This window comes from Pristiophorus japonicus, chromosome 16 (assembly GCF_044704955.1).
Source record: "Pristiophorus japonicus isolate sPriJap1 chromosome 16, sPriJap1.hap1, whole genome shotgun sequence".
NCBI classification, from domain to species: domain Eukaryota; kingdom Metazoa; phylum Chordata; class Chondrichthyes; family Pristiophoridae; genus Pristiophorus; species Pristiophorus japonicus.
The window spans coordinates 41,722,941-41,741,224 of record NC_091992.1 but is presented as its reverse complement, the minus strand read 5'-3'; the positions used below and the strand labels follow the sequence as shown (position 1 = coordinate 41,741,224).

General features: G+C 45.8%; 1 protein-coding gene across 1 annotated transcript in view; it reads left to right on the top strand.

Moving 5' to 3' along the window:
* The window catches only part of hpda (4-hydroxyphenylpyruvate dioxygenase a), a 46,880-nt gene that overhangs the window by 21,209 nt on the left and 7,387 nt on the right, over positions 1 to 18,284 (top strand). The window contains exons 5-11 of the mRNA XM_070856799.1: positions 1,093 to 1,135; positions 4,019 to 4,101; positions 11,237 to 11,326; positions 12,464 to 12,570; positions 13,578 to 13,655; positions 14,708 to 14,870; positions 16,442 to 16,513. Of these exons, the coding sequence (XP_070712900.1) occupies positions 1,093 to 1,135; positions 4,019 to 4,101; positions 11,237 to 11,326; positions 12,464 to 12,570; positions 13,578 to 13,655; positions 14,708 to 14,870; positions 16,442 to 16,513 (636 nt within the window). The remainder of the gene's footprint in view (positions 1 to 1,092; positions 1,136 to 4,018; positions 4,102 to 11,236; positions 11,327 to 12,463; positions 12,571 to 13,577; positions 13,656 to 14,707; positions 14,871 to 16,441; positions 16,514 to 18,284) is intronic.

Here is an 18,284-nt window from a genome sequence, read left to right as displayed (position 1 = left end):
CTGGATGGGATCCCCTGCTGGTCTTCTGATAGTTTTTTTTTCCTGATGATTTTTATTTTCAGCTGTTCGACCCTCTATGGGCCTGACTCCGTCCTTGGCGGCACTTGGGCGGCAAGCGCCTCTGCCGCGGAGAATGAGAGCTCCCGCCCGCTGCTGCTCAGAATATGCCCACTCCTGAAAGCATTGGTATTCCAACGGGGTCAGTGAGAGGCTCACTCCTGCTGTATCGAAGCTGGAACGACGTATGTCGTTCATTTACCACCCGCCGATCTTTGAGGGACCTCGGCGATGAAAACTCTGCCGAAAGTACCGTCCAGTACCTCGGCAGCCATTGGCGGCACTTTGGGCGGGCAGAGCCCTTGACCAAATTCGGCCCCAAGGGCTCTGACCCTGTGGCAAAGTGTCACGAAGAGATTCCTTCCCCCTTCCCTCGGGTGGGCACTCTAGATGCCTTGAAAATTGGTGGGGGCATTCCCCCATCATGCCCATCTTAGATATGTTAAGTAGCCTGACCCTTGGATTTCCGATGGGATCAGGGCCCTCCACAATGCAAGCTCTGCTTTGCTTCCCTCAAGGTGTCCCCAGGAATTTTGGGGCTCAAATATTTACAGCCAGCATTTATTGTCCATCCCTAGTTGCCCTTGAGAAGATGCTGAGATATGCCCCTGTATCCTATTATGTTAAATCGAGCTAGGCCTCTGTGCCCTCTTCTGTTACTTGAGAAAGGCCCTTGTCCAGTTACGTTAGCTGAGATAGGCCTTTGTCCAGTTACATTACCCGAGATAGTCCCTTGTCCAGTTACATTAGCTGAGATATTCCCTTGTCCGGTTACGTTAGCTGAGATATTCCCTTGTCCAGTTATGTTAGCTAAGATATTCCCTTGTCCAGCTACGTTAGCTGAGGTAGGCCCCTGTGTCCTATTCTGCTGCATGAGATAGGCCCTTGTCCAGTTATGTTACCCGAGATAGGCACCTGTCTCCTGCTTGATCTATATTGTGCTTTTTTTGTCATCCTTTCCACAGATCAGAGTTCTTTGAGGATGAGTGAAATTAAATTCCAAACTCAAGCTAGCATATTCCCTTTTTTCAACAGATTTTCTTTATTTTCCAGTCAGCACTGAACCCTGGTGCAAAGGGTGAGTATTATACTTGCTATCACATTAGGAATAATATAGGAACTTACACGAGTTAAACACCTCCTGTAAAGAGTTATTAAATATGATGTTGAAGAAACTTAAGGACCTGACATTAAGGAGTTTGCTTGCTGTTGGTTTTGGGACAGTGGGCCCTTTGCTGTTGTGTTGAGTTACATCCTATGTCAGTAGAGTGCTAGCGAGCTGGGGTATAGCCTGTGTTAATAGTGTTGATGAGCGGGGTATGACCTGTGGTAATATTGTTGGTGAACGGGGTACGACCTGTGTTAAAACTGGGTACGACCTGTGTTAATAATGTTGGTGAGCTGGGTACAGTCTGTGTTAATAATGTTGATGAACTGGGTATGACCTGTGTTAATAGTGTTGGTGAACTGGGTACAGTCCGTGTTAATAGTGTTGGTGAGTTGGGTACAGCCTGTGTTGAAAGAGTGGTGCTGAATTGGGGTACAGTCCGTGTTGATACAGTGCTGGTGATTGGATACTGTCCAAGGAGATACAGTGCTGGTGTTTAGATATAACCTGTATTGATACAACACTGGCATAAGAACATAAGAAATAGGAGCAGGGGTAGGTCATTTGGCCCCTCGAGCCTGCTCCGCCGTTCAATAAGATCATGGCTGATCTGATCCTGACCTCAACTCCACTTCCCTGCATGCTCCCCATAACCCTTGACTCCTTTATCGTTCAAAAATCTGTCTATCTCCACCTTAAATACATTCAATGACCCAGCCTCCACAGCTCTCTGAGGTAGAGAATTCCAAAGATTCACGACTCTCTGAGAGAAGAAATTCCTCCTCATTTCCGTTTTAAATGGGAGACCCTTTATTCTGAAATTATGCCCCCAAGTTCTAGAATCCCCCACGAGGAGAAACATATTTTCTGCATCTACCCTGTCAAGCCCCCTCAGAATCCTATACATTTCAATAAGATCACCTTTACATCTTCTAAACTCCAATGAGTATAGGCCCAACCTACTCAACCTTTCTTCATATGACAACCCTTCCATCTCAGGAATCAACCTCGTGAACCTTCTCTGAACTGCCTCCAGTGCAAGTATATCCTTCCTTAAATAAGGGGACCAAAACTGTATGCAGTACACCAGGTGTGGTCTTACCAATGCCCTGTACAGTTGTAGCAAGACGTCCCTACTTTTATACTCCTTCTCCCTTGCAATAAAGGCCAACATTCCATTTCCTTCCTAATTACTTGCTGTACCTACACGTTAACTTTTCGTGTTTTTTGTACAAGGATCCCCAAATCCCTCTGTACCACCGCATTTTGTAATCTTTCCCCATTTAAATAATAATTTGCTTTTTTATTTTTCCTACCAAAGTGAATAACCTCACATTTTCCCACAATATACTCCATCTGCCAAATTTTTGCCCACTAACTTAGCCTATCTATATCCCTTTGTAGATTTTTTGCGTCCTCCTCACAACTTGCTTTCCCACCTATCTTTGTATCATCAGCAAATTTGGCTACATTACACTCAGTCCCTTCATCCAAGTCATTAATATAAATTGTAAATAGTTGAGGCCCCAGCACTGATCCCTATGGCACCCCACTAGTTACAGTTTGACAACCTAAAAATGACCCATTTATCCCAACTCTCTGCTTTGTGCTAGTTAGCCAATCCTCTATCCACGCTAATATATTACCCCCAACCCCGTGAGCTCTTATCTTGTGCAGTAACCTTTTATGTGGCACCTTATCGAATCCTTTCTGGAAATCCAAATATATGACATCTACTGGTTCCCCTTTATCCACCCTGCTCGTTACATCCTCAAAGAACTCCAGCAAATTTGTCAAACATGATTTCCCTTTCATAAAACCATGTTGACTCTGCTTGACTGCATTATGATTTTCTAAATATCCTGCTACCACTTCCTTAATGATGGACTCCAGCATTTTCCCAATGACAGATGTTAGGCTAACTTGTCTATAGTTTCCTGCTTTCTGTCTCCCTCCTTTCTTAAATAGGGGCGTTACATTTGCAGTTTTCCAGTCCACTGGGACCTCTCCAGAATCTAGGAAATGTTGGTAGATTACAACCAATGCATCCAGAATCTCTGCAGCCACCTCTTTTAAGACCCTAGGATGCATTGCATCAGATCCAGGGGACTTGTCCACCTTTAGTCCCATTAGTTTGCCCAGTACTTTTTCTCTAGTGATAGTGATTGTTTTAAGTCCCCCCCGCCCCCCCACCCCCACTCCCCCTTGATTATCAATTATTGGGATATTTTTAGTGTCTTCTACCATGAAGACCGATACAAAATATTTTTTCAAAGTCTCCGCCATTTCTCTGTTTCCCATTATTAATTCCCCAGTCTCATCCTGCAACAAAACCTGTTTTGGAAAACGGGGGTAATTCTGCTTACCCAGGAGGGAAGCATATCACCAGCAGTGTGAATTGAACATTGACATATAACATTATAGTGCCAGTTCTTTAATCCATGCTCTCTGTGTGTGCAGCTTTCCATTGGAAGTGGGGATCGTGGGTTTGCTCCTAGTTCAACACAGTCCACAGATAATCTCACCACATTATTCATATCGTTTTCTTTCTTGGCAGAGAGTGTCTGTCTGCACGGCTCAGTCTGTGTCTGCACTTTTTGTTCCATATCTGCGCTATTGAATGCATGTCTTTGTTGCTGGCTCTGTGTCTGGGCTGCTGGCTCTGTGTCTGGGCTGCTGGCTCTGTGTCTGGGCTGCTGGCTCTGTGTCTGGGCTGCTCAGCCCATTTCTATGTTGCTGTCTCCATATCTAGGCTGCTTGGTCCATGTTTGCACCCCTCTGGCTGTGTCTGTTATTTTGCATCTTGCTCTGCTCTGAGCTGTGTTCTGATGAGTTGTATTATGCCTGCTCTAGAAATGACTGAACATTTAGGAAAACACGGGGATGGTGTGAAGGACATCGCATTCCAAGTGGAAGACTGCGACTCCCTGGTGAAGGTACGAACCAAAAAGCAGCAGCATGAAGCATGATGCCCATCGGAGGCACAATGTTCATCAGGGGGAACATTCTCCCTGGATGGCACAATGTCCATTGGGGATGGGGAATTTTCCTTGGAAACAGATCCCTGTTATGGTGTCCACCCATCCAGGTTTGAACTGGATCCTGTGGATTCAGAATTGGTTGCTCAGTAATTTTGATAATTCAAAGAGGAACAGCAAACGGGGCTGCTTTAGAAAAATGATGTGTGCGTGCGTGTCTAACTGAGCATTCTTTTGGTTCTCCACACAGGCACTGTCAAGTGCACAACACTGTTTTAAAAACTCTCCTTCCTGCCCTGTGGTAGAGCAAATGCCCGTTACCAGCATGTCCTCCCAGGTACAGGAGTATGTGATGTGCTGCTCTCCCAGTCACTCCGAGTTAATGATTTCCTTCTGGCGCAGTCATAGTGGAAACACAGAGTTCATCATCCTATCACCAGATATTTCTCAATCATTCTCCAAACAGCTCCCGTCCATCGTGTCCACTCCAGGCCTTTGCCAGTGCAGCTCGAGGTTAGTGCCTGTCCTCATTTCACTTCCCCCCTTTCAGGTGCCGCAAGCTGTTCCACAACTGATGGAGTCAGTAGATGGACTTTCCGGCCCCAAGCTCGGTGTCCATTGGCACCAGACTGCAGTTGGCTGCTCTGGGGAGCAGTCGAACATCTCTGTGTTGATTCACCTCAAATTTTCTATCCTTCCTGTAGGAAAAGCATATCCTGGATCACCAAGAGCTCTGAACCTGGAGAATTCCGAAGTGGACATTCTCCTACTATCCCAGCCCATTATCCTGAGGTGTAACACTTTACAACAACAATTTGCATTTATATAGTGCCTTTAACACAAAGAAATGCCCCAAAACATTTCTGAATGACTTGTAAGTTAAAGCAGATACTGAGCCAGGAAGGGAAAGATTAAGAGAGGTCATAGAAAATTTTGTTGAAGAGATGGATTTTGAGGTTTTAAAAGGTGGAGAGAGACTGAGAGTTACAGGAAAGATGTCCTAAAGAGTAAGACATATGTTTCTTCAGGCTCTGGGGGGTGTGGAGGAAAGGAGATACACAGAAGAGCAGAATCAGAGGAATGGAGTCTTTTGGAGGGGATATAAGGCTGGAGGAGATTTCAGGCATAGGGTGTGGTGAGGACATGTGAGGATATATAGATGAAGATGAAGTTGGAGGATGGGAAACCAGTGTAGGTCAATAAGAGTGAGAGTTATATGTGAATAGTGTGGACATGATATAGTCTCTGGAGTTTTGTATAGGTGGAGTATATAAAGGGTGGAGGATGGCAAGGAGAGTATGAGAGTAATCAACCCTAGAGGTGACACAAGCATGCATGAACGTTTCAGTGACAGAGGGGTTGAGCTGGAGCAGAGATGAGTAATTTTGTGGAGGTGGAAGTAGTAATCTTGGTGATAGAGATGATGTGAGGCTTAAAACTTAAGGCAGAACAGATCCCAAGGTTGTGAATAGTCTGGTTCAGCTCGACATAATGGCCAGGGCGGGGATAGAGTCAGTGACAAGGGAGAAGAGTATGTTGCAGATCCGAAGACAATGGCTTCAGTCTTTCCAATGTTTAGCTGGAGGAAGTTGTGACTCATTCAAGCAGTCTGACAGCACAGAAGCAGTCAAGGGGTTGAACGGGATTGTGGAGAGGTAGAACTGGGTGAACATACCTACAAATGTTGACTCTGTGCCTATGGATAATATTGCTGAGAGGTAGCATATAGGTAACAGGGGCCAGGGATATATTCTAAGCACTTTCTGTAGGTCATAGTCTGGGGAAGGAATTAATTGTATTGAATGCTGTGGAAAGGCCGGGGAGCATGAAGAGCGTTAATGCACGACAATCATTGTCACAGAGTATGTAATGCGTGACTTTAGCTAGGGCCATCTGGTACTGCATAAACTCATAGGCTGTGAAATTCGGCTCAGTTGTAAGGATATGGCATTTGAAGATGCATTCACTGACCTTGGTCACTTGTGTGAGTTTATTAAACTTCTTCCTGCACTCTATCTAGGTCCTTGGGGCTACACTGCTGACATTGACCACGGTGGCTATCTGCTCCCATTGCCTTTTCGTAGTTTGTCTCGAAGGCCTCCTGCCCCATGTAGATAGAGGACCTCACCTCCTGTCCACCTCCTGCACCAAGCCCTCCAGAGCTGCTTCGAAATATCTTGGAGCCTACTTTCTCCTCTGTTGTGCCATTAGTACATCTTCCTGCTCAGAATGTCTTCCCCAGCTACTTCCTGCACCTGCTGCAGCCAGACTACACCTTCCCTTTAAGTGGTGCAGGCTAGCTTTAAGTGGTGCTAGGCTTGCACCTGCTGAGGCGTGCAACCACTGAACAACATATTCTGAGCTGAACACTATCATTTAAATTAGCAGCTAGCACAACGTTTACGTGCTGCCTCCATGGGCGTGGGTTAATTGCGCATCGCGATACCTGCACCTGTTTTCGGGGGCTATCAAATTTAAAGTTTAAAATTGTATAAGGGATCATCAGAAAAAATGACATTTTTTGTTTTAGTGGTTAGTTAGCCCATTGTGCTTGGTGTTAAACAACAGGCAAGGCCCAGATGAACAAGACCTTAAAAGGTGTGGAATGTAATGGGTTCCAATGAATGTGTTCAGTGTGTCATGACTACGGTCCAAAGCCTCGTTGAGGAGTCGGCAATGAGATCATGGGGAGGTGGGGGCAGGGGAGGGTGCTGGATTTCACTCACCATTGTGCCTCTATCACACTGAGTCCTGTTTTTAGAATTCAGCTTTATTCCATTTCTGATTTTTGATATGAAACTGTCTTCAGAAATTCTAGGCAGCCAGTATCCAATCATCCACTTTGAATGGTAAGATAACAATCACCTGCTGGTACTGTAATGATAAATATCAGCTTCACACTTCCCTTTGTTACAGGAGAAGGGATAGCAAAAGAACATATGGAGGCAAAGCAAATCCAGCCTAAAGTCCCCCCCATAGCAGCTGCTTTTATATCACAGCCAATTGCTATCTTCTTAGTGTGAGCCCACTTCTGTCAGGTGATTTGTTTGTGACAGAAATGCTGCTTTGAATGATGAGAATATTCAGGCCCAGATAACATAGATTCAATTTCGGGATGCAGGTGTTGCTGGCAAGGCCTGCATTTATTGCCCATCCCTATTTGCCCTCGAGAAGGTGGTGATGGGTCTTTCTGAACCGCTGCAGTCCGTAGTGTAATGTATGCACCTGTGAGGATGTTCACAAGTTTGTAGGGGCAGCGTGGCCGAATGGATAAGGCGTCTGACCTCGGTGCAGATACTGAGGTTATCACAAGATTGTAGATTCGAGTCCTGCCAATAGAGGCCACGTAGCTTAATGGATAAGGCGTCTGCCTTTGATGCAAACGCTGATGTTATCAGAAAAATTGCAGATTCAAGCCCTGCTGCGATCATTTTGGAAGCATTGGTGGTTCCGCAGTAGAATTCTCACCTGCCATGCGAAAGACCCGGGTTCGATTCCCAGCCAATGAAAATCATTCAAAAACAAAAGAGTTGTAGAGCTGTTGCTCCACCGGTACACTCGCGGCCTTCCACAAGAGAGAGGGACTGGAGTGCATCATTTGATTTGACAAAGGTTCCCTTTTATGTTAATTTGTGGTTTGTAGTGCCCTCAAAAAAAAGTGGCCATTTGAATGACAGTTTCTACCAAAATAGTTGTAGAGCTGTTGCATTGTGAGTGGCTTAGCCAGTCACGTGATGTTCACAAGACTCAATAAAACCAGTCAGTTGGGTCTAGGTCATTCATGATGAGGTACGCAGTTGTAAGCCTAGTGGATGAGCTGGTAATATGTAGTGTGATTGTTAAACCTTTGCTATTAAGAACTAATTGGTTTATTAACAATGTGTTGCTATGAATTCTTAAGCAAAGAACCCATGAAGCAAATACATTGCACATGTGGTGAAGGTACTGTTATACATAAGAACATAAGAAATAGGAACAGGAGTAAGCCTGCTCCACCATTCAATAAGATCATGGCTGATCTGATCATGGACTCAGCTCCACTTCCTCGCCCGCTCTCCATAACCCCTTATCGTTTAAGAAACTGTCTATTTCTGTCTTAAATTTATTCAGTGTCCCAGCTTCCACAGCTCTCTGAGGCAACGAATTCCACAGATTTACAACCCTCTGAGAGAAGAAATTTCTCCTCATCTCTGTTTTAAATGGGTGGCCACTTATTCTAAGATCATGCCCTCTCCTCCCATCAGTGGAAACATCCTCTCTGCATCCACCTTGTCAAGCCCCCTCATAATCTTATACGTTTCGATAAGATCACCTCTCATTCTTCTGAATTCCAATGAGTAGAGGCCCAACCTACTCAACCTTTCCTCATAAATCAACCCCCTCATCTCTGGAATCAACCTTGTGAACCTTCTCTGAACTGCCTCCAAAGCAAGTATATCCTTTCGTAAATATGGAAACCAAAACTGCACCCTGTATTCCATGTGTGGCCTCACCAATACCCTATACAACTGTAGCAAGACTTCTCTGCTTTTATACTCCATCCCCTTTGCAATAAAGGCCAAGATACCATTGGCCTTCCTGATCACTTGCTGTACCTGCATACTATCCTTTTGCATTTCATGCACAAGTACCCCCAGGTCCTGCTGTACTGCGGCACTTTGCAATCTTTCTCCATTTAAATAATAACTTGCTCTTTGATTTTTTTTCTGCCAAAGTGCATGACCTCACACTTTCCAATATTATACTCCAACTGCCAAATTTTTGCCCATTCACTTAGCATGTCTATGTCCTTTTGCAGATTTTTTTGTGTCCTGCTCACACATTACTTTTCCTCCCATTCAATAAGATCATGGCTGATCATTCAACCTCAGTACCCCTTTCCTGCTTTCTCTCCATACCCCTTAATGCCTTTGGCCGTAAGGGCCATATCTAACTTCCTTTTGAATATATCTAACGAACTGGCCTCAACAAATTTCTGCGGTAGAGAATTCCACAGGTTAACCACTCTCTGAGTGAAGAAGTTTCTCCTCATCTCGGTCCTAAGTGGCTTACCCCTTATTCTTAGACTGTGACCCCTGGTTCTGGAACTCCCCAGCAACGGGAACATTCGTCCTGCCTCTAACCTGTCCAATTCCGTCAGAATTTTATATGTTTCTATGAGATCCCCTCTCATTCTTCTAAACTCCAGTGGATACAAGCCCAGTTGATCCAGTCTCTCCTCATATGTCAGTCCTGCCATCCCGGGAATCAATCTGGTGAACTTTCGCTGTACTCCCTCAATAGCAAGAACGTCCTTCCTCAGATTAGGAGACTGAACACAATATTCCAGGTGTGGCCTCACCAAGGCTCTGTACAACTGCAGTAAAACCTCCCTGCTCCTATACTCAAATCCTCTAGCTATGAAGGCCAACATGCCATTTGCCTTCTTCACTGCCTGCTGTACCTGCATGCCAAACTTTAATGACTGATGTACCATGACACCCAAGTCTCGTTGCACCTCTGCTTTTCCTAATCTGTCACCATTCAGATATTATTCTGTCTTCCTGTTTTTGCCACCAAAGTGGATAACTTCACATTTATCTACATTATACTGCATCTGCCTCTTCACTGGAATATATTTTTCTTGAGAGTTGTGAAATATCTCCTTAAAAATGTACACCACTGTTCATCAACTGTCCTACACTTTAATCTATTTTCCCAGTCCACTTTACCCAACTCTGCCTTCATACCTTCATAGTCTCCTTTATTTAAGCTCAGTACGCTGGTTAGAGATCCAACTTTCTCACTCTCCATCTGGATTTGAAACTCAATCATGCTATGATCACTCATTCTGAGGGGATCCTTTGCTAGAAGATTGTTTATTAATCCTGTCTCATTACAGTGGACCAGATCTAAGACAGCCTGCCCTCTGGTTGGTTCCGTTACATAGTGCTCAAGGAACCCGTCCTTTATGCACTCTATGAACTCCTCCTGAAGGCTACCCTGGCCAATTGATTTGTCCAATCAATATGGAGATTAAAATCACCCATGATTATTGCTATTCCCTTTTTACAAGCCCCTGGTTTATGCTCCGACCAACAGAGTTGCTACTGTTAGGGGACCTATAGACTATGCCCATCAGCGACTTTTTCCCCTTATTGTTCCTTATCTCCACCCCAGCTGTTAGATAGGGGGTTACATAAGTAAAAACAGGATTTTGGCACTGCGACAAACAAGCTCATCTGTTTTTCATGTTTGTGTTGTGGCTCAAGATTGTGTCTTAAGTATGAGATTGACTTACAGCTGGAAATTTGAGGATTTGTTCAAAACTGAAAACCACAACGGCTTCAGGCAGCCCATGTCCCATTTCCTGCCGTTTAGAGTACGTGAGGACTTTGTAGTGTCTAGCTCTAGGCTGATTACAGATCTGCCATTCCCTTTAAAAAATAGAAAGACTTGCATTTTAATAGCACCTTTCATGATGTCCCAAAGCGCTTTGCAGTCAATTATGTACTTTTTAAGTGTAGGCACTGTTGTCACATAGGAAAGGCAGCAGCCAATTTGCGCACAGCATGCTCCCACAAATGATGAGATAATCTGTTTTAGGTGTTGAGGGATAAATATTGGCCAGGACATTGGGGATAACGCCACTGCTCTTCTTCTAAAATAGTACCATGGGATCTTTTTCGTTCATCTGAAAGAGCAGAGGAGGGCCTTGGATTAACGTTTCATCCAAAAGATGGCACCTCTGACAGTGCAGCACTGCCTCAGCACTGCACTTTCAGCTTAGATTTTTCTTCTCAAGTTTCTGGAGTGGGACTTCAATCCACAACCTTCTGAGAGAGAGTGCTACCCACATAGCCACGGGTGACTTGCTATCCCTTACTATCGTGTTGTAACCAGGTGTTAGTGTTGCTTCAACAAGGCTATGGTGTAAGTTTGCAGCATTCAGTTGTTGAGGTGAATCTTTCACTCTGACTCAGTCCCAGCATCAATTTGTCCCATTTACTGAGAGCCCTTTGATCTGAATTACTGCTGATACAGATTAGCGTTGGATGAGACTGAGTGGGGAAGGGCTGAGGCTGGTGGTGACGTTTTACCTGTGTATTTGTAGAAAGCGAAGGATCACGGAGCTATCATTGTGAAGGAGCCCTGGATTGAGGAGGATAGCCACGGCAAAGTGAAGTTTGCCATTTTGAAAACCGTAAGTGTTGCGATAAATTCCACAGTCAACTATTCTGCTGACACTCAGTGCCTGGGTCAGAAGAGGAGCAGTCACTTGGGGGGGTGGGGGGGTACTGTTGGACAACCCACAGCCAGGAAACGCTAACCCAGTGACACTCGGCAACTTCAGGAGAGGAGGGGAGAAACAAGGAAAAATAATTATATAAACAAAGTTACCTAGTGCCTGCACCGAGCCTGTACAACACAGGGGGATAGTTTATCCAGCCCAGCCTGGTGTGGTTGCGCTGGGTCAGTCTAGTTTAGGACTGAGTGAGATGTCGGGATGTCTGCAATACAGCACAGCAACCATGCCCAGAAGGCAGTGGGGTTGCTAAGTGTCCAATGTTCTGATTTATCCCCCAATGAGGCAGCAGTATTCAGCCCTTCTAAAGTTCCAGGCCCATGAAACTTAATCAGGGCAAATGACAAATGAAAAGTAAACACAAGTAGGACTGAGTAGCTTCGACTCTGTGGACCCAATTGCCAGGGCCCATGGCCTACAGCTGGACACCCTGGATTATTTTAATAAAATCTGAAAATTTAATGTTACATTAATAAGCAACAAAGGTTCATCAGACCAATTCCTGGGATGAGGAGATTGCCTTGTTGGGAGAGATTGTGTAGATTGGGCCTATATTTCCTAGAGTTTAGATGAATGAGAGATGATCTCATTGAAACATATAAAATTATTACAGGACTTGACATGGTAGTTGCAGGGAGGATGTTTCTCCTGGCTGGGGAATCTAGAATTAGGGGTCATAGTCTCAGAATAAAAGATCGGCCATTTAGGACTGAGATGAGGAGAAACTTCTTCACTCAAAGGGTTGTGAATCTTTGGAATCTCAACCTCAGAGGGCTGTGGATGCTCAGCCGTTGAGTATATTCAAGACTGAGATCGATAAATTTTTGGATACTAAGAGAATCAAGGGATATGGGGATAGTGCAGGAGTTAAAGTAGATGATCAGCCATGATCTTATTAAATGATGGAGCATGCTTGAACGGTTGAATGGCCTCCATTGTAATTCCCACATTGAGAGTCCTGGCCTTTTGACGCATCTGAATAATAAGATCATGGAAGGCATAGGTTGGTTTTAACATCTCTGCTCTTGCTTTCAGTACGGGGACACAACACACACTCTTGTGGAGTATCTGGGTCCTTACCGTGGCCTCTTCCTGCCCGGATACAAGGAGCCTCTCTTCAGGGACCCACACCTTACCAAACTGTGAGTAGATCAATACAAATGGAAGCTTTTACTTTGGGAGAGATTTTAGAGGACTCTACAAAGGGTTGGGGCATCAACAAAGCAGGACCTATAGAGCAATGCTCCCATTTCCTCCAGTGAGCACTCGGTCTTTCCTGAGATTTTTGAATCATAGAATCGTCGAATCATAGAATGGTTACAGCATGGATGGAAGCCATTCGGCCCATCGAGCTCGTGCCGGCTCTGCAAGAGCATATCAGCTAGTCCCACTCCATGCCCTTTCCCTGTAGCCCTGCAATTTTTTTCCTTTCGGGTACTTATCCAACTCCCTTTTGAAAGCCGAGATTGAGTCTGCCTCCACCACCCTTTCAGGCAGTGCATTCCAGATCCTAACCACTCGCTGTGTCAAAAATATTTTTCTTACGTCGCCTTTGGTTCTTTTGCCAATCACCTTAAATCTGTGTCCTCTGGTTCTCGACCCTTCTGCCAATGGGTACAGTTTTTCGCTATCTACTCTGTCCAGACCCCTCATGATTTTGAAGGCTGTGTTTGTGCGGCTTCCAATAGTCGGTGCCAATATGTGTCCAAACACTCTGTGCTGCAGCATGTTGGGACTTGAAGCTAGTGGCACGACCCCGCCATGTCTTCTGTTTACTCACATCCAAAACCAAGCTCATTGCAAGCTTTCCTTATATATGCAGTGCAATATAGCTGGAGCAGACTAGAAGGTGAAAGGTCAAAGTCGGAGACAGTCACCACAGCTGAAATGAAACCAGGCACGATAGTTACAAATGTTTTATCGAGACTATTGAAACAGCCAGTGCTTCATTCAAGTTCCACTCTCGGGAATACTGTAACACACAGCGATGGGTGCAGCACTATGCTGCGTGTGCTGTACGCGGAGAAGGTACTTGTGTATAATGTACTCAGATAAGATACTTATATATATTGCAGGCTGTGCACTTTATCAAATGATGGTTGTCTTGATTGTTGCTGGCATTGCTCTGATATTTGTCTCTCTGTTCCAGGCCCTCTGGGTATTTGAATTTCATTGACCACATTGTGGGAAACCAGCCAGATGACGAGATGGTGTCCGTGGTAGAATGGTATGAGCCAGTCTCTCATATACAATCAAAACGCATCCGCTGGTTATCCCCTCTAATCAAAAGGAGTGAGGGAGAGTGGTCTGGGATGTGGTCCCTTTGCAATGGGCACAGGGAGGTCGAGGCATGGATCTATGCAGCACGGGGAGGGTGGCTTGGGACAACACCACCAACAATGACAATTTGCATTTATACAGCACCTTTACTGTAAAAAAAAAATTCCAAATCGCTTTGTAGGGGCATAAGAAAAACAGATACCAAGCCATAAAAGAAGAGTTTGGTGGTGGTGGTGTTTGTGGGGGGGGGGGGAACCAAAGCTTGGTTAAAGAGCTAGGTTTTAATGATAATTTTGGAAAAGAGTTTTAGGGAGGGAATCCCAGAGTTTAGGACCTGGGCAGCAGAAGGCACGGCCACTAATGATGGGGCAAATGGGAGGAGGAATGTAGCAGTTTGTGAACAGTCTGATTGAACCAGAGACACTGGCCAAAGAGGAGGATGGAATTGGTGGTGAGAGCACAGAACTTGTATCAGGGCCAAAGACCATGGCTTCAATCTTCCCAGTATTTTGCTGGAGGAAGTGGTGCCATTTGTATTGTGCGTGTGACACCACACAGTGAGGTTGGTGCAATCTAGATCATGAACTCCATCCAGTGTGGGCAAGGCCGTTTGGGTCACAGACCCCATGCAGCAAGGGTGGGTAGTGTGGATCATGGAGTCCGCATGGTGCTCTGGGATATAGAGTCAGTGTAAAATCCTGTAGACTCAGAGAATCCAACACAGGCACAGAGCATGACAATGACAACAGGAAATATAGAAAAGCCAGGAGCATCACCCAGAGGGAGGTATGCACAGTTACACATCAGTTTGTGTCCACGAGGGAGACCCTGTGAAGACTGGTCAGATACATTATCCTTTGCAAGTGCTGTATTTTGGCGAACCTCAGAGACCAGAGACTTTGTCCCTCCCTCAAGTACTGTTCCCTGCAGCAGTAATGTTGAACCTTGTGATCCAAAATGACTCTGACTCAGTAACATGAACTCTGGCCTTTGTCTCAGGTACCAGAAATGTCTGATGTTTCACCGGTACTGGTCGGTGGATGACAAACAGATCCACACGAATTACAGCTCCTTGCGCTCCATTGTCATGACCAACTATGAGGAGACAATCAAGATGCCCATCAATGAGCCGGCTCCAGGAAAGAAAAAGTCCCAGATCCAGGTGTGAGCAACATTCGCTGGCTCGTCGGCAATCTCCCCTTAACACACACGACCAAGATCAATGCCTGCACTTCAGTGTATTCAGAGGGGCTACTTTGTGCCAGGGAGCAGGTGGGGGAAGAGAATGACTGGGACGGACTGGAAGTTGGGGTGGATCAGGCTGTGGATGGTTACCAAGTGAGGGATTGGATGTTGAATTGATTGAAAATCTCAGCAAGTGAGAGATACAGCAGTAAATGGAAAGGTTTGACTTAAGTTTCAAAATCAGAATTACAGGGGCCGATTTTCATCATTGTAGCGCGCTGATTTGAGGCGCTAGTGGGACGGTGAAAGGTGGGAAAACATCTCTGCCGGATTTCGGCCCCATCTTCCAGTTGGGCCTGGAGTGGACACCTGATACTCCCTCCCAACGCAGACAGGAGTTTCACTACCATATGTAAAAGGAGGCATGGAGGGGCGTGCACCATTTACTGACCCACAGGCACGCTGGAAGCGGAGTCGTTAGCATTCCCATCAAACCCTGATGGACAGAGGTATTGGGCGGACCTCTAGGCAGGCAAAGATTCGAAAGGCAGGTGTGATAGGCATTTTGTTTTTTTCCAACTGGCATTAATCTTTCATGAGCTTTTATGCCAATTGCTGTTCTGTTTATTTTGTCTCGAGCTCCCTTTATTGGCATCAGAGGATTTGCCTTCGGGAATCTTTTGAGCTGACGTGGTCAGAGGAAAAAGGGGACCAGCAAGAGGATGCCAGGCAGGTCAGGTACTCTGTGCCCTCCCGCTTGCACCTATTCCCCCCACCTCCACATCTGCAAGGAGGGGTATCCTACCTTATTGACAGTGGCTGGTTGTGGAGGCTGCAGCAGCAGACCCCCAGGGGTATCACAATGAGATCCAAATGCCTGTGTAACCCTAAAACCGGAAGGTTTTTCAGTAGCACTTCATTGTGCTACAGGAAGGAAGGCGAGCCAAAATGATCAGGAGCTAGCGTTACTTATCTGGTCTCACCTGCCATTTCTGTAGGCCCTGGCAAACGTACCTAGGAATGACTGTAGAATCGTCCTTCTTGGGTCTGGGTCAGCAGAGGGCAAGATTCTGAGCTCTGCCATCTGCTGCAAGGGCAACATTCAGTTTGGTGCTTGCACATGTGCAGGGGCAGTACAGTCAGCAGTGGCCTGAAAGCTGGCTGCACTATTTTGTAGCATGTAGGCATGCTGCAGGGCTGACCTATGGAATGGTGCAATGGAATGGTGCAGAGGAAAACTCTCCTCACCAGTTTCCCATGCAGTACCACCTTTATACAGTGTGGGGTAAGGAACATCAGTGTCTATTATACAGAGTGGGGTAAGGAACGTCAGTGCCTATTATACAGAGTGAGGTAAGGTATGGCAGTGCCTACTATACAGAGTGGGGTAAGGTATGGCAGTGCCTATTAAGCAGTGTGGTAAGGTATGGCAGTGCCTGGCAATGAATCACACCGTGGCTCCACAGTGGTTGAAATGGGAGTGCTTGGCAGGTTGGTTGAGGGCTGTTTGAAGGATTTCTCTCATTTTACATCCTTCTCTCACTCTAGGAATACATAGATTACAATGGTGGACCCGGAGTGCAGCATATCGCTCTCAACACCACTGATATCATTCAGTCCGTGAGTCACATGGTTATATTTCCACCTTAGTCCTCAGTTCATCCCATGTAGCCCCAATGTAATCATTTTATCACATATAGCTGGAGTCAAACACAGATTCTGATTAATGACAGACTCTCCCTGATAGTTGGTCTACTGTAGAGATGGACCTACAGAGCCTTTGTATCAGAATGTACAGTGCTTAGCCAATAGGAAGGTGGCTTCTGATAGGTTTTACTCTGTATCTCACTGTTTTGCTAGGTAGGACCACCTATTGAAATGCTACCTTGGAGTTTCCCCACCACTTGTACCAGTACCAGCTATTAAACAGCTCTAAGACATGCAAAGCTCGCTAGGTATTAAGGTCTTCACAACCATCTATTAGCATTATCTAGAGTCTAATAACATTTGCCAACAGCCATAGAAAGGCCTACACCAATCAAGCATGTTGTCACAGGCAGTCCCTTGGAATCGAGGAAGATTTGCTTCCACTCTTAGCATGAGTTCTTAGGTGGCTGTATAGTCCAATACGAGAACCATAGTTTCTGTCACAGATAGTCGTTGAGGGTAAGGGAGGGTGGGACTGGTTTGCCGCATACTCTTTCCGCAGCCCGCGCTTGATTTCTGCGTGCTCTTGGCGATGAGACTCGAGGTGCTCAGCGCCCTCCCAGTGCACTTTCTTCACTTAGGGTGGTCTTTGGCCAGGGACTCCCAGGTGTCAGTGGGGATGTTGCACTTGAGCAGGGAGGCTTTGAGGGTGTCGCTGTAACCTTTCCGCTGCCCACCTTTGGCTCGTTTGTCGTGAATTACAGGCTGGCATCTAATTGAGGGATTTGGATAGTTTATGGATCTACCACTCACCGGTGCTGACTTTCTTATTTTACTCCTGACTTCTTCACTCTGGAGAGACTTGAAGCATCTTCATGTTCTTTCCCTGTTACAGGGGGTGGCAGCTTCAGATATTAGGGCCTGATATTAGTCTTGGGCGGGAGCGAAAATGGGCGGTAACAAATCAGCTGCCGGTTTTACACTCCACCCACTGGAGAAGAAAATCGGGCGGAGTATAAAATGGGCTTCTGATTGGCTACCACCAAAGACCAATTGCTCCCTGTGGTTCACGGTGTAGTTTCCAGTCTATATCGACAGGTGGCGCTCTTGCACTTTGTTTATATATTATTTTGAAGCCTGTCCAGACAAGTCTCCCTCTGCTGACAGCAGCTGGAACAATAGACTCCTCTGAGCCGTCCCCCATTTCACTGCTGTAGTTTAAAGACAGGTGCTTCTCAGAGAGAACAGTTACAGGGGTTCTTGGTGTCACTTGCACTGAGGTGCCTTGTCGCAGTGGCCATTTTTCATCTGTGAACCTGGAGAGCAAGTGTTCGTTTGCTATCTGACTGGAAGGACCAAAGCCATTGTCTTTGGGCCCCGCTACAAACTCCATCCCTCTCCCTAGCATCTGACTAAGGCTGAACCACACTGTTCACAACCTTGGTGTCATATTTGAACTTGAAATGAGCTTCCGACCACATATCTGCACCATAACTAAGATCGCCTATTTCCACCTCTATAACATCACCCGTCTCCACACCTGCCTCAGCTCACCTACTGCTGAAACCCTCATCCATACCTTTGTTACCTCTAGACTTGACTACTCCAACGCACTCCTGGCTGGCCTCCCACATTCTACCCTACGTAGACTAGACGTGACCCAAAACTCAGCTGCCCATGTCCTAACTCGCACCAAGTCCTGTTCACCCACCACCCCAGATATCTATGTTCCTCTAATTCTGCC